Source organism: Notamacropus eugenii, chromosome 1 (genome assembly GCF_028372415.1).
Source record: "Notamacropus eugenii isolate mMacEug1 chromosome 1, mMacEug1.pri_v2, whole genome shotgun sequence".
Lineage (NCBI taxonomy): Eukaryota > Metazoa > Chordata > Mammalia > Diprotodontia > Macropodidae > Notamacropus > Notamacropus eugenii.
Window position 1 is genome coordinate 492,893,850 of NC_092872.1, and position 24,286 is coordinate 492,918,135.

Genomic DNA, 24,286 nt, shown 5'->3' on the forward strand with positions numbered 1-24,286 from the left:
AAAGGACAAGAAGGATAAAGACCAGAAAAGATCATTGTTTTTAGCATTTGTTAGATTTTTGGTAGCCTTGAAGAAATAGAGTAGTGGGTTAGAAGTCAATGGCAAGAGGTTAAAATTAGTAAGTAGAGTATGAAGAAGTGAAATGAGTGTAGACAACTTTTTCTAAGAGTTTTTTGGCTATGAATCAGTCAAAAAGGATTTAATGTGAATGGGAGGAAAATTAAGGAATGATAATTCATAGGACTGAGTCGAGTGAAAGTTTTTTAAGTATGGAGGAGACCTGAATATTTGTGTAGACAGAAAGGAAGGAGCCAGTACATAAGGAGAGATCGAAAATGTATTTAAATGAGATATGATCAAAGAGACGTGCTTCCCATTTGAAATAACAAGGAATGGTTTTAAGGTGACAAGTAGAACAGTGGTCTTAGCAAAGAGAAGAGCCATTTATTTATCAGAGATTGGAGCAAAGGTAGGATGAATGGGAAATTGATTTAGAGAGGTTTGAGGTGTCAGATATGATGGCTTTAATTTCTCAGTAAAGGAGGAGGCAAAATTCTCTGCTGAAAGCAAGAGGGAGGAGGGATGGTGATACCCCCCTCTCTGAATGTCTTGTCTTCTGTGGAAGGAAGCTCTCCTGTGTGCTAACTTGTAGTAAGAAATCAGAAACTCCTTGAAGATCAGTACCATTTCATTTTTCATTTTTGTATTCTCCCTCGTGTCTAGCATATAATTGGTGCTAAATAGTTGTTTAATTGAATTGATCATATATGTGTTGTATTTTTCTCTCTCTGTTTAGTTTCAGGACCATGTCAAGGCATGTGGCAAATGCAAAGGGCCTTGCAAATTCCATGTTGTGGGCTGTACTGAAATGGTGAGTGCAGTTTGTGTTTATTTGTAGTGGCAGAAGTGCTATTCAGTGTATAGAGCTCATAAAGGGAGATTGAGAATAACGGAATCTTATTCTTTATTTCTTTATTTCAAGAGTGGAAATATTAGAAAGCCTGGAATGTCTTCTGTCTCAGTTTGTTAAGATCATATCATTTTACCTAAAATTTATGCCCTGTCTTCCGTTCTCATTAATAAGTTGACTGCTCTTAATGTGTTTCCTCACATTCCTTACGCTAAGGGATTGTCAGGTCAGGGAATTACTCCATGTTCCCCTTTTCAAAATTTAAGCAATTATTTGAAGCAAGCAGCTCAGCTTTCTAGGAACTTAAAAACCTTGGTAGAGAGGCAATATATATACATGATTTACCACAAAAAATTAGGAATGAGTATCAAAATACTCAAAATAATAATGGGATGAATTAAAAATATTTGAGTTCCAAGTGCAGGCCTGTGTTTTATCAGGGAAGACTTGTTAGAATAAGTAAGTCTTGAGCCATCAAATGTAGATGTTTGGAGATGGTCATGATAATCCAAAAAAATTACTAGTGTAATAAATACAAAGTGATTTAATAAGCAAATTGTCTATGTATAAGACTTTTTTGGCCACCTACTGATAATGCATTGTATTGAGCGTTCTATGTACACAGTTGTAAATAATACATGTCTTTAACCCAAGAGATTTGAAGCTTTCAAAGCCATTGGTTAAATCTTGCAGGTTTTATAGAATTAAAAGGGCAAACTGATTTATATACAATTATGGAAATTTCATGAATCAAGATGAGGATTTAAGTAAAACTTGCAGTGTAGGAACCAAGATTTGAAAAAACAATTCTGCATTAATTTACCTGAGTGTTAGTATTAGCTCTGCAGAAGCTTATCTTGGAGGCTGGTTTGAGGCACATGGGGACATAGGTTATATATCTGAGTTCTTTAAAGAAAGGTATTTTGTATATTGATAGGGATATTTATGGTCAAAATATAGGTGATCTGGTCAGTTATATTCATTTGGAAAGTAAAAAGAATTGCCATCAGTTTTTATCACATTTCAGATTCTTACATGATACTTAAAATGGGAAATTTAATGTAAAATGTAGCTGATTTGCCTGTGGTAAATAATAGATACACTGGTATCCTTGAAAATACGTTGGGGGGAGGTCAAAATTTGTCATGATTTTAAAATTTTGTTTCCTCAATATTTATCACATAACAGAAATTTCTGGGTTATCTGGTATTCCTGAAAATGGGTTAGGGGGAGGTCAAAATTTGTCATCATTTTGAAATTTTGTTTCCTCAAAATTTATTACAGAATAAAAATTTCGGGGTATCTTTGAGGTCCTTCATCTTTTTAACTTTCCACCCTGAAGTGTATATATTTCTTCTTTTCACTTCCTGAGTTAAAATTGTAATCTCTGTCTTGGTTAATCTGTAAATTATAATATACTATAATCACTTAACAGCTATCCTTGTTTTCTCTAGGTAGAAAATGAGAAACAGCAGGATCATGAAATTCAGAAGGTGGCTGAGCACCTCTGCATGTTGTTAAACTTTGTCCTTGAAGCCAGGCATTTCCATGGAGATATTGGTCCCCTCCTTGGCCAAGGTGACATGGGAGGCTGGGGAAACAACTCATTGGCCTTAGGGTCAGAGATGTCCAAGTCTACAGAGCTGTTGGAGAGATGTGAAACCTTGGAAAGAAAAACAGTCACTTTTGAGAACATTGTCTGTGTCTTGAACCGGGAGGTGGAGAGAGTGTCCATGACAGCCGAAGCTTGCAGCAGGCAGCATCGCCTAGACCAAGAGAAAATTGAAACTCTCAGTACCAAGGTCTGTAATCTTGGGAAGTTGCAGCGATTTTCTTCCTTTGGGACTGTACTTGTGTTTGCATGCCCCATATGTGTTGCATGTGTGGCACTGACTATTCTTGCTGCCTTTTACTTAAATCTTGCACTTTAAAAGCATAGAATTTCAGAGCTGGAAGAGACAATGTATGTCATCTGGGCCAGCCATTCATTTTACATACAAAGAGACCAAGGTCACACAGCTAGTTAGTGACAGAGGTGGGAATACATCCCTAGTCTCCTCATTTCTGGTTCATTGCCGTTTTCTCTACATTGTGCTAACTCCCTTCTTTCAGTAGTGATCTTGGGAGCTGAAGACCTGACTCTAGAGATTTCTAGAAAGGTATTATAAGGCTTAATTTTCTTATCTCCCAAAATTCTCACCAGATAACTCCTTACCAGATGAACATTAGGTGTTACCTTAATTGTTACATTGTTTTCAAGAAGTAGAAATCTACTGTCATGCTTTTTCTTTGATCCCACTGACCAACAGTGATAGAAATATTCCTGGAGTGAGGTGGTTTTTGATGTTCTGTAGCAGCAACTTTTCATAGTTTTTGAGACTGAGATATCTTTGTTATTCTTGGTTCCATAGAATCTCATTTTTCAGATCACATTTGGGAAAGGGTTTTTATTTTAGACATCAGTTAAATACATCCCAGTACATTCTTTCAAGGAACTATCCATACAAGTGCCTCAGGAAACATCTCTTGAAAATTTCTGTCTTACAAGAAATCTATAGAATATCTAGATGTGGGAAATTTGGCTTGTCATGTTTTGTTGAATTGAATTTTAGTGGCAGATTATACTGTTTCTAGTTGTCTCTAGTACTCTTGTTGGAATTTGTGTCAGAAGATTCCAGCAGGAGCCTAGTCACTCCCTTGGAGCTATAGCAGATATGTAGGTCTAACAAGACTACAATGTGTATTCTAATCATTAGGTCCAGCAGCTGGAAAGGAGTATAGGATTGAAAGACCTGGCAATGGCTGACATGGAACAGAAGATCCTTGAGATGGAAGCTTCCACTTATGATGGAATTTTCATATGGAAGATAACAGACTTTGCTAGGAAACGCCAGGAAGCCATGGCCGGCCGCTCTCCTGCCATCTTCTCTCCAGGTTGTTCTCTCGAAAATAACCTTGTAACTGGCACCTTTTTCTGTGCTCCACATATTTCATTTATTCAGGTGGGCATGTGGAAATGTCACCTGCAATTCTGTAGATCAGTTTTAGAATATTTCTACCCCTCCCCCATAGTTTTTTTTTTCCTTGAAGGAGTTAAAACTACATTGACTAGACTTGGGCAGTTAAACAAAAGGAAGAATGGGAATCTATTTAGGGGAAATATCTATTATACAACTTGTGAATTTCTTTAAGTTCCCCCTCTTCTGGTGCTCTGCCATCAGTGTCCTGGCATAGTGAGAACATCACTATCTTATCACTATGTTATCAACTTTCTCTTATTCTCATGTGATTTATCCAAGACAAATGTTGAATTCTAGTTTGGTTTCCTTTTGCTATCTAAGAGGTATTTGGTAGACCTACCTCTACCATCAGCTGGGGAGCCTAGAGATACTAGGTTCACAGCCCATTTGTGCTAACATCAAGCTAAGTAAGGTAAATTTAATGCCTCAAAAGTTTTATCGTGTATTCCAGAACTCTTTAAAATATTTTTAGGATTCTCTTTGTTTTGAATTATCTTTACCAGCACTCCTCTTTGCTAGCCCATGTAATCAAGAATTGACCCTAATGAGGTTTTCTCACTTTTATGTAAAGACAGCATAGATCCTTGGTTATATGGGTCCTGATGTCTCAAAATAATTAATCTGGAGCAGGTGTGAAAGAGAAGACCTTTAATGGTGAAATGAAAGACCTTATTTGACAATAAAAATGTTTAAGATATTTCTTCTATGGTAGATATCTCCCTGCAAAAATTCTGCCTCCTCTTCCTTATCTTGGTTAATTTCTCAAGCAGAAGGCAACTTTCCCACAAATGTTCATATTCACTTTGAAAGTGTCAAGCACTGAACTTTTTGGGGGTGTTATTCAAGTTACCTTGGTGATGATTTCGAAGTGATTGAGAGGGGAACACAAATCCAGGCTTCTCTCATTTGAGATTGGGAAAGTAGAAGTTTCATTAGGAAAAAGCAGAGGTAACAAAAGATAATTTTCTCAATGAAACTTGAGGTTGCAGTAGATTAATAAAGATTCCCCTAATTTCAACCAAGGGGTACTACTTCTTAGCTCTTACCTATATTAATCAGGGGAAAGAGGCTTTTGTTATTTTACACAGTCATAGTGCTGCTCTTATTAAATTCATAAGTATACTTCTAACTTGATTACAAATTTCCTTTCGGTTTGAGTTTATGGCACTTATATGGAGTTTATTTTCTCCCTGCTTTGCTTTGGATCTCTTTATTCAAACTGCACATCTTTCTGAGATAAAAACCTTGAAATGGGAAAGCCTCCACAGCATTTGTGACATCCTCTCATATCCTTGTTATTTTTAATATCATGGTTTCACCAGTGATTTTAGGACCAGCTGTTTGTTCATCTGCATCTTTTCAATATCTATACTTCTGCCTTTTCCTACCTCCCCTTCCAAATTTTTCATTGAAATCTATGTATTTAGAGTTAGATTGTTAAGGCTAAATCCTTTTCTAAATCCTTTTATCTGGCCATTTTTTATTTAATATGAATTTGTTCTTTGGGAATTTATCCTTGAGTTAGTTATCCTAAAAAGTATTGGTTTCCATTTACCTACCTGATAGCTCTTTCTTTAGAGGCTAGCTTGGTGTGGGGGTTGTTGCTTTATTTAAAACCAGTTTTCTTCTCAGCCATTTCTTTCTTTGGCTCTGAAAACTGAATCCTTTCTAGACAGGGAGCCCTCTATCTCTCTTTTGGGAAATTGGAAGCCTGATTGTTGGAAACCCCCAAGAGAACTTCAGTAAGAACAATCCCACTTGAAAACAAGTCAGGTTTTTCTTCCCTCTCATTCCTCCCCCAGTTTTGTCCAGATATTTATTATGTACATTTTGCATCGCTTTGTTAGCCTTCTACACGAGCAAATATGGCTATAAGATGTGTTTGAGAATTTATCTGAATGGGGATGGCACTGGACGTGGGACCCACCTTTCTCTTTTCTTTGTCGTGATGAAAGGACCAAATGATGCACTTCTACGTTGGCCCTTTAATCAAAAGGTAAGCCTGACCTAGTAAACACAGGGCTTGTCTTTCAATTCTGGTAGCAGTGAGGACTTCTCAGATACTATCTTGCCTCTCCTTCTCCTGTACAAACACCCACCTAGTTCCCAGAGGACTCTCCAAGGTCAGGCTTAATTCTACTGTAGAAAATAAGTCCTACTGTAGAAAATAGTGTAACTAAGGTCTTTCACCTACAAACCATGCCCCTGCTTTAGAAGGCCATCTGGCATGTGACGTTTAAGCAAACATTAATCATTTTATACACCTCTCTAAATGAGAGCTAATGGATTTTATATTTTGGCTATCCAAAGTCAGTCTTCAGTCAGCTGAATTAAGGATCTATAGATTGGACCAATAAGAAAAGTGTTCCTTCTTGTTGCAGTTCCCAGAATATTATCCTTTTTTACCTATCAGTGCCTCTTATCGTAAGGTGGAGCTGATTCAGAAGGAGAAGAAGCCTTTTTCTAATAGGAATAAAAAGAGGAAGATATACTCCTGACATTTGGTCCTAAATCTGATAACCAAATGATTTATTAGCCCTTGTTTTTAGTGTAATAGTTATTACTCTGTCTCCAAAGAGTCTCTCTTCCCTTATGCTTATATTTGCAAATGACTCTGAAGAAATTAGATCTTTTAAATTGTGTTTTCCTCTGGAAAAGTGTAGTTTCTGCAGGGAAAATTACATATACTTCCCAGTGTCTTGGATAAACAAATGCCTTTATGGGGTGAGCCTTAGCAGGTTAAAACCACAAAAGTCTGTGTTGAGTTTTATCACCTTCAGGCTCCGCATGTGGAAGGTACATTAATCAGCCAATGAATAGACAGTATTTGGAGCTTTAAAATTAATACCAAGAATTTAACAAACACTTAGTGTTGTTCCTGATTCCTTTGAGGTATGGATTTTGGGACCTTGTGGCCACTGTTGCAAAAACAAGATTCATCCTGTTCCTTGTGGAATGCAAATGATCTTGTCTTGCATCAGTTTAGATCTTGGGAAAACAGGAAGCTCTGATCACAAAACTTGGAATCTGATGTGACACTCTGACAGTTTCCTTAGTACTGGGGCTTTCCAGGCTTTCCAGGGAGGGGGTGGGTGTGAGGAAGTTGAATATAGGAGAATAGAATTGAGCATTCAGATCAAGTTAACACTAAGAAACTACTGAACTTCCTCTGTCTTCTGTTTGTACTCTCTGCTTATAGGTGACATTAATGCTGCTAGATCAGAACAACCGGGAACACGTGATTGATGCTTTCAGGCCTGATGTGACATCATCTTCTTTCCAAAGGCCAGTCAGTGATATGAACATTGCCAGTGGCTGCCCCCTCTTCTGTCCTGTCTCCAAAATGGAGTCAAAAAATTCTTATGTGCGCGATGACGCCATTTTCATCAAAGCCATCGTTGATTTGACGGGTCTCTAATGCCACCTTTCCATCAACATATGGGAGCCTAGTGCCAGCCTGGTTTGGAAGTGTCTCAGGCAGGGGTCTTACCTACATACCTATGGGCAGAGCCCCCCCCCAACACACTCCAAGCTCATAGGGCAGAGGGGTGGGGCCAAGGCAGGCCTGCAGGGAAAGGCCCTGACCTTCAGCTAAGAGTGATATACAGGACCAAGAGGAGAAGGCACTGGCTAGACCTTGGATATTAGAGGCACTTGGTTTAAGACTTGTCAACAGAGATTGGGAGTCAGTGAATGGGCAACCATTTCTAGGAAATAGGCAATTCAACCCAGGACTGGTTTGAAATTTGCTGTGGGTCTGCAAGCTCCTGCCTATAAAAGATACTTGATACACTATCTGTGTTGTTATAAGGGGGGTGGGGGATAGCAGACTTATTTTAAGGGAGGGGGGGGAGGGGAAAACATGTTAGTCAAGAAAGAAAGTATTTCTCTCTGGCACTGTGCTTTAGAGGGCTCTTCCCAGCAGGGTTGTTAGTTTCCACCCTGCAGCCCCACAGTAGCACATAGGAGCAGAAAAAGATCCAGGAGAATTGACAAGAAAAGACTGTCAAGGACCCATTATGGTTCAAAAGGTGACCCTTGCTGGCACCTGAGATTGTAGGAAATCACATTGATCACCTAAATCTGATCACACAGGGTCGCAGAGCCACCTTAAGATGGTGGGAAGTGATCCCCCGGGAATAGAATTGGCGTATAGAAGTAACTACTGATTAGCCAGCCAAAGAATTTTCCAACATGACCTTTTATTAAAGGAAGGTCAGTTCATTCTCTTGATTCCCTGCTTATACCCACTTTGTGTGGCAAAGGCTATCCTGTTGGATGGCCATGCAGGGAGGTTGCTGTGATAGGATGTGGTCAATCACGTCCTTCAATCCCTACTAGTTTTAAACTGAGTAGTTCATGCATACCCCATGGGGGGGGGGGGGGATGAATGGGTAGGGATTATCCACCCACTGGGCTCACACCAATAATTTGTATTATCTGCGTTATCAAATGAGAGAAACAATCACTATTAAATCTTTTTTAAAAAAAAGAATATTGTGGATACTGATTCAATGCCATATCTCTCTGAATATTTTAAAACTACCCAATAGTTCTCTAGAAACCATCATTTACTTGGGATTTTTCAGCATCATCTCCTCCTATCCCCCTACCCCTCACCTTCCTTGTTTAGCATGTGCTGCCTAGAAGACAGATTGTAGTCATGTAGTTACTTCCTTGGTGACCTTTGAGTGGGGAACCTGAGCGTAAGAAAATTGAGTCACCTGTTGTTAGGAAGCAGGCCAGATGAGGAGTGGCTGAGGGAGGAGCAATTGTGTGCTTGTTGGCATAGAGGTGAAATAATCCAGATGTGGAAAGAGCAGATTTGGGCTGAGAAAGACATACATGTCTTTGATACTTTCTCCCTCTTCAAATGATTTATGTCATCTTAATCAGTACAAGAATTTGGAAAGTTGGGTCATCTCTGGCTGCTTCTGAATAACATTAAGGCCCAAGTCCCATGGGTTGACGGGGAGAAGGAGAGTCCTTTGCTCTTGCCCCATACCTTTCTGATGAGGGCCATCTTCTCTACATATTTGTGTGATAAAGGATAGATAATAGCAACCAAAGGATTTAGAGAAACAGTTATGGTGCACACTCTTCCCAGACTCCTAGCCTCCAATTACCATTCTGTAATCCAGGTTCTGTCTCCAGATTGTAAAGTTATAAAGCATCAGCTAAATTTCAGAAGCTGAGAAGCCACCAGTGAACAAATCATTGAGACAAAACTCCCAAACTATCGCACCTGTCCCTGAGGGATGAGTTTCATATAATATTCAAGTCATATTTATCCTAGGATCTTTCACATGACAGTCTCATGAGACTGCCTGAACCTTAACTACTTAATCCTTTTTGAAGGAAGATTTAGTTCTGCCTTTGACATCCTTTGAGAAGTCTGGAGTTTCCCAAAGCCCCAAGTCATTATCCCTTTTGGAGGAGAGGGCTAGAAAACCCACAGACTTATAATCTGTGACCCTGAGAGCCAGAATGAATGTTGGCCTGTTCTCCTTACCCCTTGACTTCCTAAAGAAGAAAGTATTTCCTCAAATTCCCATGTTAGTGCATAGCAGGCTAATGAACTTCTTCGTGTGTCATTTGTCTTTTGAGTTAGCTCAGAGGAAGTCATTAGAATCCCCCTTTACCACCATAACTTAATTGATTGCACCAGATGCACATCTCCAAACTCAACAGATTTGATCGTTAAATTAAAAAAAAAATGTTCTATCAATGGCTCTTTGTATCACTGTCAATTCCCAAATGGATTCCCTTAACAGTAGAATTTAACCCTTGTAACGTGTAGTGAAGCAAAACACAACACATTGGCTGTGTCTGAAAATGTAGGGCTAATTTTGCACCAGTATTCTCCCATGGTGAAGAGGGAGGCAAGCTGCACCTCTGAAGTTTAAAGGTTCTTTTAACCCTTCCCTGCACTCTCCTGACTACTGATGACTACTAGTCAGTAATACTGACTGCTGGCCTGATGCCTAACACATAGTAAGCTTAAAAAATTCTTGTTGCTTGAGAAAGTGGTTACTGACAACTCTCACAAAGTCTCTCCTTTAATCCCTCCCCCCTTCCCTTAATGAGGTAATTAATGCAAATCAGTTTTGTTTTATTATCAGGGTTCTACAGGCAAAAATGCTTTAGAACCAGATTATTCACATAAATCAGTTCTCTAATTAATGCACATGGAGACAGCCTAAAGATATGGCATAGAGAAAAGCAGTTTTCTTATTTAGCTTCGATAGTTTTACTAATTTATGAAAAACATCCTTTATAGTGAAAAATGCTTTAGATTCTGTTTGCACAGTGTATTGATGGGAATTGACTAGAATCCATTTTTTCCCTCCATTCCTGGGGCTTGCAATACTCCCTGATAATCAGTTTAAAATACATGGACTGTTTCTTAACTGTATTTTAGAAAATATGTTGAGAAGCTGTAGTATGTCTATAGGAAGGTGACCAAAATCACATAGGGATGTTTTAACCTTGAGAAAAATCCCAGTGGGAACTGGTTTAGTTGCAGAGTAGAATATAGCTTAAGAAAATGCATCCTAAGTTAGAGCTGTCCTGAGGTGAAATGTACTGTCCCCAAAAGGGGACATTGAGGAGTTTGGTGGGCTCTTTCAAGCAGAGGGGAATCATTAGATTTGAGATAGAAGGGACCTTAAAGGCCAGTCATTTGGTCCAATCCCTTATTCAAATCATGAATCTTTCAAGAGCAGAAGTTTGACCAGATGATTCTGAAGTTACTTTCAAATCTTAGGTCCAATGAATCTTTTAGGACTTCCTTGATATGTTTGGCAATACTTAGCAAATGAGATGAGCGGTTTTAGGCTGGCATTTATGCTTTACAATTTTGAAAAGAAGTTGTGAAAGTCATACTGAACCACTTATTCACCTTAACATTGGCTGGTATTAGGGATAAAGTTTGTGCCCTTTTCTACTGCATGAAGCTCCAGGCCATATGGACATCATACCTAAGATTATGGATTTATCATAGAACTTCAGCTGCCAAAGCTGAAGACAGCAATAGTGCTGCCTTTACAACCTTACTTTAAGCAGAGGCCCTATTTATTTACAGTACAATGCATACACAAAAAAAAGACAAAAAAGGTATTCAATGAGCGTTTATTCAGGGCTGGAGTGAAGTGCATTGGAAAGGCAGACATGCAGTTTGACCCCAGGACCCCACAAGAACCTATATCAACAGTCTGACCAACGTCAATCCAGCAACCCCTCCCTGCAACTTCCCAGACAGGGCCCTGACCAAGTTACAAGGAAAGGAGCTACTGGTGCTGGTGTTCAAAATAAGTTATTTAGGAAAAGAATGGGGCAAAGCAGGGTAAGGAGAAGGAGTCACCTCCATCCCTGGACCCTGTAGTGAGGGTACCATTCTTTAATATGTTGAATCTGTCAGCTGTCCTAACTGTTTGTAATCCTCAGCTAGGCCAAGGCAACAGAAGAGCTTCAGGTCCAAACTGGGTTCAACCAAAGCCAAGAAGCTCTTTCTAACCAAAGCAAATCTCAAGGACCAAATAAACTCATTTGAGCCAGACTGGAGAAACTTTTTATCTGTAGTGGGTCAATGGCATATGTAAAATAAAACTGTAGTGCTACAAAAAAACACACGTGTGAAGTGAAAACATCTAAGGAGAGTCCTTGATCAGAATGGTTGTCCCTAGCTTCCAGGTGGGTATGTGAGCAACTCTGAGAGGGAGCCCAGGTCTTCCTGGTGAGCCCATACAACTAAGCTTCCTTACAAAACTCAAAAATTGAGAATCCTAGCTTTGAAATAGAACACACTGAAACTTAAGTAAAAGGAAAGTTCAAATAACCTATTTTGTAAAATTATTTCTAATCATACATCCTACTCAGTTGTCCCTGCGCTAGAATTAAAGGGATAGGGGGTGGGGGGGGGGGTAGGGGGTGGAGGTGAAGCAGTCTGTATTTGAACTCTTCTTTCTCCTATAATTCTGTTAACATTGCTGTCAGACACAGACTGTGCCTCCCGCCCCTCAAACAAACAGTTCATGTTAATGACTAGGCCTCATCTTGTGGCAAAACTACTGCAAGCCCAAGAATGGGAAAGGATTCTCCAGCTCAGTACCAAGTTGCCATCAACAAAATAGGGTCCTGAGCAAGTGTGTGACAAATACTGTCACTTGGCAGGCTCTCCAAAGTCAGTTTCCTGGACTATGCTTTGAAAGAGAGCAAGATGGGAGTCACTGCTTGGTGGAGAACTTGGTTCTATTTCTCAGACCAGCCACACCAGTCTTGACTGTTGCTTCTCTCTGGTTTGTTGATGGCTTGGGCACTTAGAACAATCTCCTGTAAACCAAGGTATCTGCCCCTCAGAAGAACTTGGGAGTTCAAGATAGCAAGATTGGGTTCCTCAGCTCTTTTGGCTGCGCAGCCAGGAGAAGAAGAGTGGACGGGGCCGTGGACGACAGGCTTGGTGGATGCGCACAGTGCGGGGAGACCGCCATACTTTAATGGTATTATCATCACTGGCACTCAGCAACAGCTCCTGTTCCAGTGGGCTAAAGGCCACAGAGTTGACCACATCCTCATGCCGGAGCTTGGCTAAACAGATGTTGTAGTGTCGGTCCCAGACATAGCCATGTCGGTCTTCTGCACCACTGTTGGATATACGTGAGATAGGATGAGTCAGAGCTAATTGGAATTCCACCCCAAATCCTTCACCTCACCCCTTTACCCCAGGGCAAATACTACAGGTAGCATCTAAGTCTGTGAGAAATGCCAAGATCCCTATAGTAGGAGCCCAAAATAGCTATGTGCTAGATTGCCAAGGCCCCTCCACTCTATTTTACAACCAACCTTTAAAGGGAGACATCAAGGATAGGTTATATGAATATGACTCAGTCCTACCTTATCTTGCTCTACTACTGCAAACTGTTTGTTGGCTTTATCTCCTGTTATCCTGAGTACTATTCATATGGTCTCCTTTTGTAAATGAATAGAAATGACCTCAACCCAGTAATTTTCCCACTCTGGCTGGGATAAGGGAGGGTATAGTCTTCCTTCTTCCCCGACCCCACTCCCCAAAAAGTAACATGTCAATTCCAGTTGGGATGGAAGCTTAAATGTATGGATTTGGGCTTCCTAGCAGATGGTACCTGGCAACAAAATCCCTGCTGACATCGAGAAAAATGAAGAAGCACTCATCATTGGGGGTATAGGCACGGTGGGCCCTGAGGGCCCTCTTCACTTCCTTCATAGTCTTAAGGTCAAACACATGTAAGTCAATCTCCTCAGCAATAGGTGGTGGTTGCATGGGATCTGACACCACTGAGCCACTGGGCCATGAGCGGCTGTTGACATACAGGTACCTGGGAAGAGGGAATGAGGAGTCTGGATCCCAAAAGAGGAATCACTGATTCCCCCATGCTGGCAACCCCTGCCTAAATAAATGACCAATTCTTGCCCCTAGGAGCCTGCCTGGTTGGCAACTTGCTCCTCAACCCCACCTGTGGTCAGGTGACAGGCCCATCCCAATGATGTGTCCATGGATGTCAATCACATGATCCAATGAGTCAAAGAATTCATCTGAACGCCGCTCCTCTCCCAGCACTGGCCCTGCTGTAGTCATCTGGTGAGGCAGAATCTGCTTGATCCCTGATAAGGAAGAGGAAAGATTTAAGGTGAAGGGACAGGAAAAGACAGGCTATTAGCAAAGTGGCCTGGATAAGTCTAAAGTCCTTTCCATTTCTACTCTAAACACTGCTACTTCTGTCCTCCCTACACTGAAGGCATTACTTAAAGTGGCTGAACAGAAACTAAGACAAAATGACAAGGCCTAGGAGTACAAAGGCAACAAGAAAAAAAGAGTAAAGATAATAAAGGTGTCCATGATGATACCTAACATTGCTCTGGGCTTTTAACTTTTTTCCAAAGGGTTATCTAACTTAGGTTCTCTTATCTCCTCCCTCACAGTGTCTCCAGAAGGACATGTATCATTATCTCTTATAAATGTGGAAACTGAGGAAGGTAAATTACTTAAGTTGTTGTTTAGCCATTTTTTCGTCATATCCACCTCTTCATGAACCTGTTTGGGGTTTCCTTGTCAAAGATAGTGGAGTGGTTTGCCAATTCCTTCTCAAGTTCACTTTACAGATAAACTGAGGCATGAGGAGCTGAGACAAACAGGGTTAAGTGACTTGCCCATGGTCACACTGCTAGTGTCTGAGGCCAGATTTGAATTCGAATCTTCCCGGATTCAGGTCTACTACTCTATTTACTTCGCCACTTAGCTGCCCATTTGTTTTAAGTTACTCAGCAAGTAAAGGGAAGAACTAGCACCAGAATCTAAGTGATTGAATAGTCTCCTAGTTGAGAAGAGGCCAGAGATAACTGGGTATTAGTACCTTCTAAAACAGTGCTAGGCCAGAAAAATAAAGGAGTTAGGTCTATCGGTTTATGGAGCCATAAGAATTTCTATCTTATCTCTACCCTTCTCAAATATAAGAGCCAACCATTCTGCTAGGAATTGCTACTTCTGAAGGCATAAATCCCACAGTCACCTACCTGGAAATGTCTACTTAAAAGCCTCCACAATATTGCCACCTTGTGGTTCTCAACAGTACTACCAGGCATCATGCAGAGCTGGGGACCCATTTCTCCTCCTCTTTCTTTCCTAACCCCATTCTCCAATCCCTCAACCTGATTTCTGCCCCAGCCACCCCATCTATAATTCTATTTATTCCCTGTTATTACTGTTCTTGAGCACCTAGATAACCTCTTCATCTTTAGGGGTCTCCTCAGATCTCATCTCCCACTTCCCTCCAAGCGACATCCCAATTCACGGCCTGTGTGGGATGCTGCTTCTCCTGACCCTCCCTTGGGCACCATAAGCTGGTCACCAAGCTATATAAGCTTGTCCTGTTACCTATCTGGTGTGGGGAATAGGTGAGGCAGCCAGTGGTGAAGATCAAATATTTCTTCTTGTCATTGCTCTCTCTGCTGGCCTCTGGGGCTTTGGTCCGGCTCTGAGCCAGAAACTCCGCAACTTTGCTCTCTAGCTCCTGCTCTGACAACACGGGTCGTGCCCGTCCCTCCATGATATCATCTAGGAATCGCCGCAGCCCTTCCTTGCGGCCCCGCAGGGGCTGGGTTTCTGGTGGGAGTAGGACCCAGCCTTCATCTTCCTCATTATCACTGCCCAGGTCAAAAACCTGGCAAGGGGAGTTGTCAGCAGCCGCCTGGGATCCAGCATCTAGCAGGAGGTCAGGGCTGTCATAGCGACTGCAGTCAGCCACCATCACAGTGCGGATTGTGCTGGCATTAAGGTTCTGGATTTTGAAGAGCCGCTTCACCACATTAACATTCTCTGACTCGACATCCTGGGGGAAAGGACAAGCTAAGAGTAAGAAGCAATCTAGCTGCCACAATGAAGCCAGTATTAGCTTAGAGTGTATTGCTTTTCTAGGAGACGTGTAGAACCCTGAGGTGGAGATTGCTATTCTCATAGGTGGGAAGACTGAAACCTAGAGAGGTTGAATGGCCCAAAGTGTCAAAGAAAATCAGCTGTGGAATTAGAATAATAAGTATATATAGCCTAGAGCTCCTGACTTTCCACTCAGGCCCTTCGCCTAAGACTTCTCTGCAGATCTGATGACATGTAGGAGCCCTGGCCATAAAAAATCCAAGAGTCTCTATTTTCCCTCTTAGTGCTAGAATCCTCCAGGAATCTCAAAAAGTGTTTTCCCAACCTGAAAAGCATTGTTGAGCCAGAGCACAGAGCAGGATGTGATGTCTCCAATCCGATGTAGATTCCCAGAGATCAGGTTGGTTTCATTGAGCCAGCATCCAAATACGTCGTATGGCTTGTTTCGCACTCGTGAGAGAAGAGCAAAGTTGTCTGTTGAGCAAAGAAGAAGAGAAGGAGGGGATGGTGAAGCTGGGGGTGAATGGGAAGGCATTAATGGAGTCTCCCCCTACTTTCAGGAGGAGGAGACTCTCCCTGAGGATCCGCCAGTAAGACAAGGCGTAGCTTCTGATACCTCATCGGGCAAAGGGAACTGGGGGCAATGGTGTGGGAAGGTGTACAGATGAGGGATGGCAGTATACTCTTACCCAAGCTGATGACAGCAATCTCTCCTGATGAAGAATTGTGGGGCCCCAGGAAAACTCCTGACACGAGGAGCAGCGTGTCATCCTGGTTGAACTGGGAAAATTGGGTGTAGCTCCAGTTGTAAGGTCTCATGTTGGAGCTATGCAGGAGTGAGATGGCCAGGTCATTGTTCCAGATCTGTGAGAACAGAGAAGGAAGATCAGGAAGGGGAAACATGCTTCAGAGAAATAGATGCCCACTAACATCTATCTACCATGTCAGATAAATCTTGTAAGCCAGCAGTAGTGGATACAGGAGAAAGGGTGAGAGTTAAGTGTATGTACCAAGGCAAGATTGCTATCCAGTTTGGGTCACTACAATCTGATCCCCACATATCAATGTGATTATTTCATACTCAATGTTACCCAAGGAATGAATCCCAAGCACCTAAATGGTAAGGCCTGATGGTGTAGCTGTGTGGAATGGTTCCCATCCCCTCCAGTTGCAAAAGGCCCAGAAAAAACTATCCTGGGAGCTAATGGGCTCCTTCCCCCAAAGCCCACTTGGGCAGGGATTCTTCCTTGGTTTAAGCTGGTAAAGGTGATGGCAACAGTTAAAGGGGCTTCATACCTTAAGCTCCAGGTAGCTGAACAGAACTATAAGTGGTGACTGAATGAGATTTCCCACCAGGAGAGCCTAAAACTGGGGCTACTGACCAACCTTCCCAAAGTAGCCTCCCTTTAAGTGATATCTAGAGGTGGCTCAAGATTCCCAGGGCTAGAAGGTGATCTCAGACCCAAGGGAGTATGACCAGCTGGGCTTCAATGTGGCCATAATTCTAACCTCTCCCCTCTTTTCTCTTGAGATCAGACACACAAGGACTTAAAATGCCAAATGCCTACAATCAGCCAGTTTAAAAGCATAAGCTGAAATCTAGACCTTCTTTCCATTGTTATTGTTTTGTTTTTTAAAATCAATGCAGTTCTCCTTCTAATTGGATATAGAACTCACTCATGACCTTCCAAAATCTCCATTTGTACCTAGCACTATGTTTGATTCAAGGTCAGGAGCCAGATTCCTCTCAGACTAGTTCCTATTTGTACTAGACAACTGAATTAAGACATAGGGCTCCCTAGATCGGGTGGATAAGGGATACAAGAGCCACTGACTTTCTCCCTCACTAAGTCTGCAGCTTCTCTCTGCCGATTCTCTAACACTTCCCTGAAGGCAGATTAGCTACAATCCCAGGACTATCTGACCCAGAAGGCTGAGGCCAGGGTAGGAACTGTGACAACACCTTGGCCAGTCACCATGATTATTTTTGGACACAAAGAAATGTTGACCGCACTAGATCCCTATCCCAGCGCTTCCAAGAGGAAGAAGGCACCTTGGTTCAATAGGAACAGTAGTCCAAGGCAACTATAGTAACATTCATACTTAACATCCTCAGCCTTACCTTTACAGTACAATCCTTGGAACAGGAGGCAAACAGGTATCCTGAGTGTGAAAAGCTGAGGTGGAGGACCTGATCAGTGTGTTCTCTCAGGGTCTGCACTTCCACACAAGGAATGGTGTCATAGAGCCTCTGAAACTCCTCATACCAGGAGACAGCAGCTGTCCCACACAAAGGCAAAAGATGGTATCATTTGGGGGCAACAGGGCAAGAGAAGAGAAAGGTACAAATGATTTCTAAGGAGTAAACTTGTTTATTATAGCATGACCTGGCAAAAGCGTACCCACTGGCTGTGCTGGACTGAGCCAGGTAAAGGGAAGGCGTATGCTCCCACCTCCTCAATCATTCTTACAGGCAGGAACCCAATCTCCCGCAAATTTGCACAGAAACTACCAAACACAAAGCTCCATGAACATAGAGACCTTGTCTTATCCAAATATTATATCTCCCCAAGACCCTAATAATATACTGCTCTGTACACGGAAGCCATCAGAGAACCTGTGAGATCTTAGGCAAGTCAATTCCCTTCTCTGGGCTTTAATTTCCTCTTCTATAAAATTAGGGAGTTAGACTAGATGATCTCTGCCTCGTCTAGCTTTAAATCTATGGTCCTGGGTAATGTTATTCCACTGTGACCAGGAACCAGTCATCAAGTCATGAGTAAGTTGTGACACAAGCTTTCTATGTCTCAAGCCTGAGTGTTCAGCTTGGAGGCTTAAAAAAAAAAAAAAAGCCTTCTCTGTCCCCCAGGGAAGATGGTGCCCAATCTCAACCTTACCATCTATTCACTGACCTGGATGACGAGGAACATCTCGGGCCACTTGGTAGTATCGGTAAAACAGCTCCTTCCACAGGAACTCATCTCGAGATACTGCCTGCCACTGGCGGCACACCAACCCTGCAGTTAGCACATCTTCATGGCTCAGGCTCAAGAAGATCTGGTAAATAATACTGTCTGGAAGGAAGGGGTTGCCCCCATCATCCATCGTGTCATTCTGTCCCCAAGACCTCTGAAATCACATGCACCTGAGTCAGACAGAATAACAAGAATGGGGGGACAAGGCAGTGGTATAATAAAAACCAACAGTATAAAACTGACACATATATCTCATTTGATCTTCACAACTTGAAGTAGGTACTATAGATACCACTATCCCTATTTTATAGATCAGTCAGTCAATGAACTTTGATTAAGCACCTACAAGGTGCCAGGCACTGTGCTAAGCAAGGGAGATTCAAGGCAAGCAAAAGCCAGTTCCTGCCCTGAAGGAGCTCACAATCTAAAGTTGAAGGACATTTAAGACCCAAAAGACTTGACTGAATAGACAAAAGAGAATGAATAAGATGGAGGATATTTTTGATTTAGGTCTTCCTGACCTCAAATCTAATCTGGTTGCCTGGCCTGGTGAAGACTAAGGGGCTAAGGAGAAATGGATATGCTAAGCAAAATCAGGAAGAGAGGGTCTAGGGCACTGAGACTCAAACAGTCATAGTGGTTTTCACAGTAATCAAATGAGAGTTCATGAAATGCTTGCTACCTGCCAGGCACTGAGTTAGGTGATGAAGATACAAAGATAAAAGCTAAATGGTTCCTACTTTCAAGAAGTTTATGAGCTAATAAGCAGGAGACAGAGATAATACTACTAAACCTACTAAAGCTTAAAACTGCAGAAAGGCTCTTGAGACATTATCTATCTATCCTGTATAAACAAAAAATAGAAGATAATTTTTTTGGAGGGGGTAGACATGGAGAATATAGGAAAGTATATATACATACATGTTTGTGTGTATGTGTATGAATATACACGTAATATATATTAGAAGATAACGGGGGATAGTAAAGTCTTTAAGTACAAGTTGGCACATTAGTGGAACTTTAAAGGAAACTAGGGATTCCAAACACCAACTATGCTGAGGCCCCAGAAACTACAGAAGACTTTCTTGTAATTATACATGCACTGAATATTTGCTGAATAAATGCTGAAGTCCAAACAACAATGGCAATCACCATCAGCCTGGGGAACAAGAGTGAGCTGAGGACTCTCCTGCAATTTTCCAAGGATGTACTAATAATCTAGGGATAAGGCAAAAAGGCCACCTCAGGCCTGCACTGCAACTTGCCTTCTTCCAGGCTAACAATCTCTGCAACACCAGCTTACTATGGACCTGGCCTTGAAATTGTTGAGGAGCTGGGACCACTCCATTCACAGCTGCCACAGTGTGAAAAGCATGCCACTCCCTCCACAGAGGCACAAGACACAAAACAGGGTACTGAAAAAGTGAGGCAGCTCAGAAATAGGCTATCTTGCCCAATGGAAGGTCGAAGAAGGGAGCTGATGGCTGACTTCTGAAACCTAAATCCAAGTCAAGACTTGATCTATGTGAGGAACCTTCTAGGTGACAGGTCAAAATGTGATTTCCATTTCCCTGGTTAGGAAACTAGAACTGCTAGCAGCAGTGGGATGAAAGGGCAATGGGAAATTGGAAATCAAGGTGTAAGGAAAATACAGAACTTGCACATGCCCAGGGATTGAAACAGATGCTTATTGTACAGAATGTGAGGCTCAGATATTTCTAAATTATAGAAGTGAAACTGGAGTTACTGGCAGGATTTTCTTAACCTGAGGAGTTCTGATCTAAGTCCCTGGAAATTAAGGGTCTCTAGTCTGGGGGATTCCTCATACTTTGTTACCACAGGAATCCAAATAGAATGGTCGGTAATGATGCTTGCTGTCTATACAGTCATGGCCATGGCATTTCCCACGCGAGACCCAGCCCCAAGTCCTGGGGTTCACTCAGGCAGGCTCCCCCGTGGAAGCCTTGAAGCTAGAATCCCAAGCTTCCCCAAAGTGGCTGCTCTGGCAGAGACTTCTCTTTCCAGTGGTGGCTGGTTCCCCTTCTTTAAATGGTCCCTTAAGGAAGAGGCTTCATGCCCCTCAAAGAAACTTCCCGGGGAGCAGAGTCTCTCCCATTCTCCTCAAAGTCCCCGTATCAGGCCTCCAGCACAACTCAGGAGGCAGCAGGAGGGTTCTTCAACCCTGAGGACACTGGGAGAGAAGGGAGTCATGGGAACAGAGACCTGGAGCTGCATGGTCCTGGAGACCAGCCTTATTTACAAACAGGACACGGACGCTGGGGGAGGGATGACTCGCCCAAGGTCACACAGGTGATGCTGACCGATGGAAGGGCACAAGTGGAATGCAAGTCCCTGACTCCAGAGCCTTTCGGCTGCACCAGGTCCTGCTGTAGGAAACCCTGGTCAGGCGGCTCACAAATGACGTATTCTCCGTGGCGGAAGTTGTTTTTCGGAAAAGGATCCCTTGCGGGGTTCGCTGTGGAGGAGAGGGTGTCTCCCGCGGAGGTCTGGGGGGGTCCCTGGGGAATCACGGTTGGGGAGGGATTTCTTAAAGGAGGAGTCATCTGTTAAGGAAGTGGGCCGGCGGGGGGAGGGCCGCTGTCGGGATGGGTGAGGTGGGTTAGGGGAGGTCAGGAAGTGAGGAAGGGTCTGTTTGAGGAAGGTTACCGTGACGGGGTCCCTGCCCGGAGTCCTTTAGTGGTGGGGTGTCTGTGGGGGAGGGGTCCCTGCCGAGGGTCCCTTGGGGGAGAGGTGTGTCGGGGAGGGGGGAGAGTCCCTCTGGGGGCGGCAGGTGTGTCAGGAGTTGGGCGGGCGGTGCCTCCCGCAGGGGGGCGTCTCTTGGGTGGCGGGGGTCCTACGGGGCGGATCCCTGCCTCGGCGGGGCGCTGTCAGGGAGCGCTCACAGTGCGAGGGGGGCCCCCGCCGGCGGGGCGGGGCCTTAGGATGTGCTCCCCCACTCACCCCGCGGGAGCCGCCTCACGGAGCCGGAACCGAAGCCGGAGCCGGAGCCGGATCGAGAAGGGGGGCGGGGCTCAAGGGGCGAGGCGAGAGAAGCCCCAGGCTGGGCCGCTCTGCCCCCGACCCCCACTTCCGCTCGCGCGCCGAGTCCCCGCCGCCGTCGCTCTCTCCGCGTCTCTATGATGTGGGTCCTCCTCAGACCTGATGCCTCGAACCCAGACACCTCGATGACGGCTCCTCCCAGTCGTTCCACCCCGCCTCCGCCCCTTCCCCGGCTCGAGCCTCTCTGGTTCTCGCGCTAGGCTCCTTCCTGTTTCGCGCCTGCGCCACGCTGAACGCTTTTCCGAACCCGGATTGCCATTGGCCACCAGGGGGCAGCGAGGCCACGTTACTTCGCAGCGGGTGGCCTGACCTTCCGGGCCACCTGTGCTGGTCAGAAGCCCAGGAGAGCTGGCTGCTGTGCCCGAGGTCACACAGCTAATGATAATAAGAGCGTGCCCTTACAAATGGAGCGCTGCGGTTTGGGTATGCCTTCATTTGGGGGGCGGTTGCTCTGGTGTTGCCGCCCATTTTACAGATGGGCAAACTCAAACCGAGGCCGCGTGCGTCCTCCGGGCACAGAGTGAGTGAGTGTGTGTCTGAGGCTGCATTTGAACCCAGGTCCCGTGCTCCATCTGCGGTGCCCCCGAGCTGCCGGCCGGTGGGAGGCGGGAGGAGGACGGCTTCTCTGGTTCAAGGCCATTCCCTTAACCGTGTCCTCTGCCCGGTGGGGAGCCCCTAACCGAAAAAGAGTAAGGGGAGCAGGATTTGAACCGAGGACCTCGGAGGGCGGGTCCGCCAGGTTCCCTGTCTCTGGCCACGCCTGTGCGGAAGGCTGCGGGTAGAGGCCGGGTGACCGCCTGCTGGCGCTGTCCACCTACAGATCGGACCCGGGAGCGCTCAGGCCCGTCCCGGTCTGGAGATTCACGCACTCGTTCGTTCGTTCGTTCATTCATTCATTCATTCTTTCGTTCATTCATTCGTTCATTCGCTCATTCATTGGTTCGTTCGTTCATTCGTTCTTTCATTCATTCATTCGTTCTTTCATTCATTCATTCGTTCATTCATTCGTTCGTTCGTTCATTCATTGGTTCGTTCGTTCATTCATTCACTCGTTCATTCATTCGTTCATTCATTCATTCATTCGTTCGTTCATTCATTCGTTCATTCATTCATTCATTCGTTCATTCGCTCGTTCATTCATTCGCTCTCTCATTCATTCGCTCCTTCATTCATTCATTCGTTCATTCATTCATTCGTTCATTCATTCGTTCATTCATTCATTCGTTCATTCATTCGCTCATTCATTCGTTCATTCATTCGTTCATTCATTCACTCGTTCGTTCATTCATTCGTTCATTCATTCGCTCATTCATTCGTTCATTCATTTGTTCATTCCTTCGTTCATTCTTCTCAGACTGTTCCCCCTCCTCATCCTGGCTTGTTGATTTCCCACCCATCTTTTTAGAGGACTAAGTATACAAGTATACTTAAAATATACACGCATGGCCAATTCTTTGGCAATTCAAGAAAATACATTGTTATTTATATGTGTTTGAAGAGTTTGGTGTTAGAACTACTTTTCATAATATTCGAATAATAGAAAATTTTACTGAATCAAAGAATAGGCATTGCAGTCTACTCTTGCTGCAGGCTGATTCTTTAAAGTTTTAAGGTACAGAAAATGGAAGTAACATTTATTCAATTAGCTAGTGAATACGATAAATCTTGTTTATATATTATATAACGTATCTGGTGTAATTTTAATGAACTTAGTATTTTACATGACAGAACACAGCATATTAGTAGCTAAACACTACACTGAATCACAAAGAAATTCTGATTATTAGTATGACTAGGCTATTCATTTAGATTACTGATAGCTGCTTGAGATATAAGGTTATAACGTAGCCAAGGATGTAAACCTTAAAATTTAAATCTTGACTCTTTGATTTATAATAAACTACACTGTGCAATTAAAAAAATAATTCCTACCCATCTTTAGAAGTTCAACACAAATGTTACTTTAAGTATGGAACCCTCCCTGGTCAATAGCGATCTTCCTCTCATCTTAGATCCCCACACAATGTTTTGTCTTCTCTCTCACGCATTAATCATAAAACATTTTATCTTATAGTTATTTTGTTTATATGTCTTCTCCAAGTGAACTGGGAGGTCCATGACTTTTCTCTCTTTTTTTAAAAAATAGTATTTGATTTTTTTCCAATTACATGTAAAGACATTTTAGCATTTATTAAAAAAAGAAGAATTTAGTTCCAAATTTCCTCCTTCTCCCCTCCCTGAGATGAAAAGCATTTTGATAAAGGTTATGTATGTGCAAATAAGTTAACCATTTCCATATTAGTCATGTTATGAAAGAGGAAACAGACCAAAAGAAATAAATCATGAAAAAAATTAAGTGAAAATAGTATGCTTTGATCTGCATTCAGGCTTCATCACTTCTTTCTCTAGATGTGAACAGCATTTTCCTCTGGAATTGTCTTGAATCATTCATTGTATTACTGAGAATAACTAAGTCATTCATAGTTGTTTATTGTACAATGTTCTGGTTCTGCTCACTTCACTTTGCGTCAGTCATGTAAGTCTTTCCTGGTGAAGTCCGGCTGCTCATCATTTGTTATAGCACAATAGTATTCCATTACATTCATATACAACTTGTTCAACCATTCCCCAATTGATGGGCACCCCCTTAATTTCCAGTTCTTTGCCAAGATCCATGACTTTTCTAAACTTTCTTTCTCCTTCAGTGCTGAGCACAGGACTCAATAGTAAATGGTTAATAAATCTTTGTCAGATGGATGAATTCAGCAACAAATGTAGGCAGCCTCTGTAAAAGTGTTCCTCTGATGCCTTCTTGAGAGATTATAAATTCCTTAAAGATAATGTCTTTCATATCTACCTCAGTTTCCCTTTGCTTTGCTCATATCAGGCATTGAATGAACATTTGATGAATTGA

The 24,286-nt window shown here is 43.0% G+C and overlaps 2 protein-coding genes across 14 annotated transcripts in view; one reads left to right on the top strand and one right to left on the bottom strand.

Moving 5' to 3' along the window:
- TRAF2 (TNF receptor associated factor 2) overlaps positions 1–11,377 on the top strand; it is a 120,779-nt gene extending 109,402 nt beyond the window's left edge. For 8 of the 9 annotated variants that reach the window (XM_072633034.1, XM_072633038.1, XM_072633033.1 and 5 more), the window contains 5 exons: positions 797–871; positions 2,365–2,712; positions 3,667–3,844; positions 5,778–5,926; positions 7,130–11,377. In XM_072633034.1, coding sequence (XP_072489135.1) covers positions 797–871; positions 2,365–2,712; positions 3,667–3,844; positions 5,778–5,926; positions 7,130–7,348 — 969 coding nt within the window. In that variant the 3' untranslated portion in view covers positions 7,349–11,377. Of the gene's footprint in view, positions 1–796; positions 872–2,364; positions 2,713–3,666; positions 3,913–5,777; positions 5,927–7,129 lie in introns of all 9 variants that reach the window. The other variant, XR_011972272.1, reaches the window with a different exon arrangement.
- On the bottom strand, positions 11,046–21,518 carry FBXW5 (F-box and WD repeat domain containing 5). Of its 5 annotated transcripts, none has more exons than XM_072633043.1 (9): positions 21,274–21,518; positions 18,250–18,466; positions 17,460–17,617; positions 16,027–16,201; positions 15,663–15,811; positions 14,840–15,293; positions 13,422–13,569; positions 13,071–13,283; positions 11,046–12,572 (listed from the first exon to the last, which is right to left on the bottom strand). In XM_072633043.1, the coding sequence occupies exons 2-9, from the start codon at positions 18,440–18,442 to the stop codon at positions 12,326–12,328; spliced, it is 1,737 nt and encodes a 578-aa protein (XP_072489144.1). In that variant the 5' UTR covers positions 18,443–18,466; positions 21,274–21,518; the 3' UTR covers positions 11,046–12,325. The 5 variants fall into 5 exon arrangements, with proteins under 5 accessions (XP_072489144.1, XP_072489147.1, XP_072489143.1 ...); XM_072633046.1 differs by having other exon boundaries at positions 18,250–18,411; positions 21,274–21,473; XM_072633042.1 differs by having other exon boundaries at positions 18,250–18,482; positions 21,274–21,456.
- Between the last annotated feature and the right edge of the window lie 2,768 nt (positions 21,519–24,286).

What these genes read in the sequence shown, in the direction of transcription:
- FBXW5 (XM_072633043.1), bottom strand. Translation starts at nt 18,442, where the DNA reads ATGGATGATGGGGGCAACCCCTTCCTTCCAGACAGTATTATTTACCAG. An exon ending in CCAAGGATTGTACTGTAAAG is followed by an intron (nt 16,202 to 17,459) that starts GTAAGGCTGAGG and finishes CTGTTCTCACAG; the next exon opens with ATCTGGAACAATGACCTGGC. An exon ending in GATTGCTGTCATCAGCTTGG is followed by an intron (nt 15,812 to 16,026) that starts GTAAGAGTATAC and finishes TTTGCTCAACAG; the next exon opens with ACAACTTTGCTCTTCTCTCA.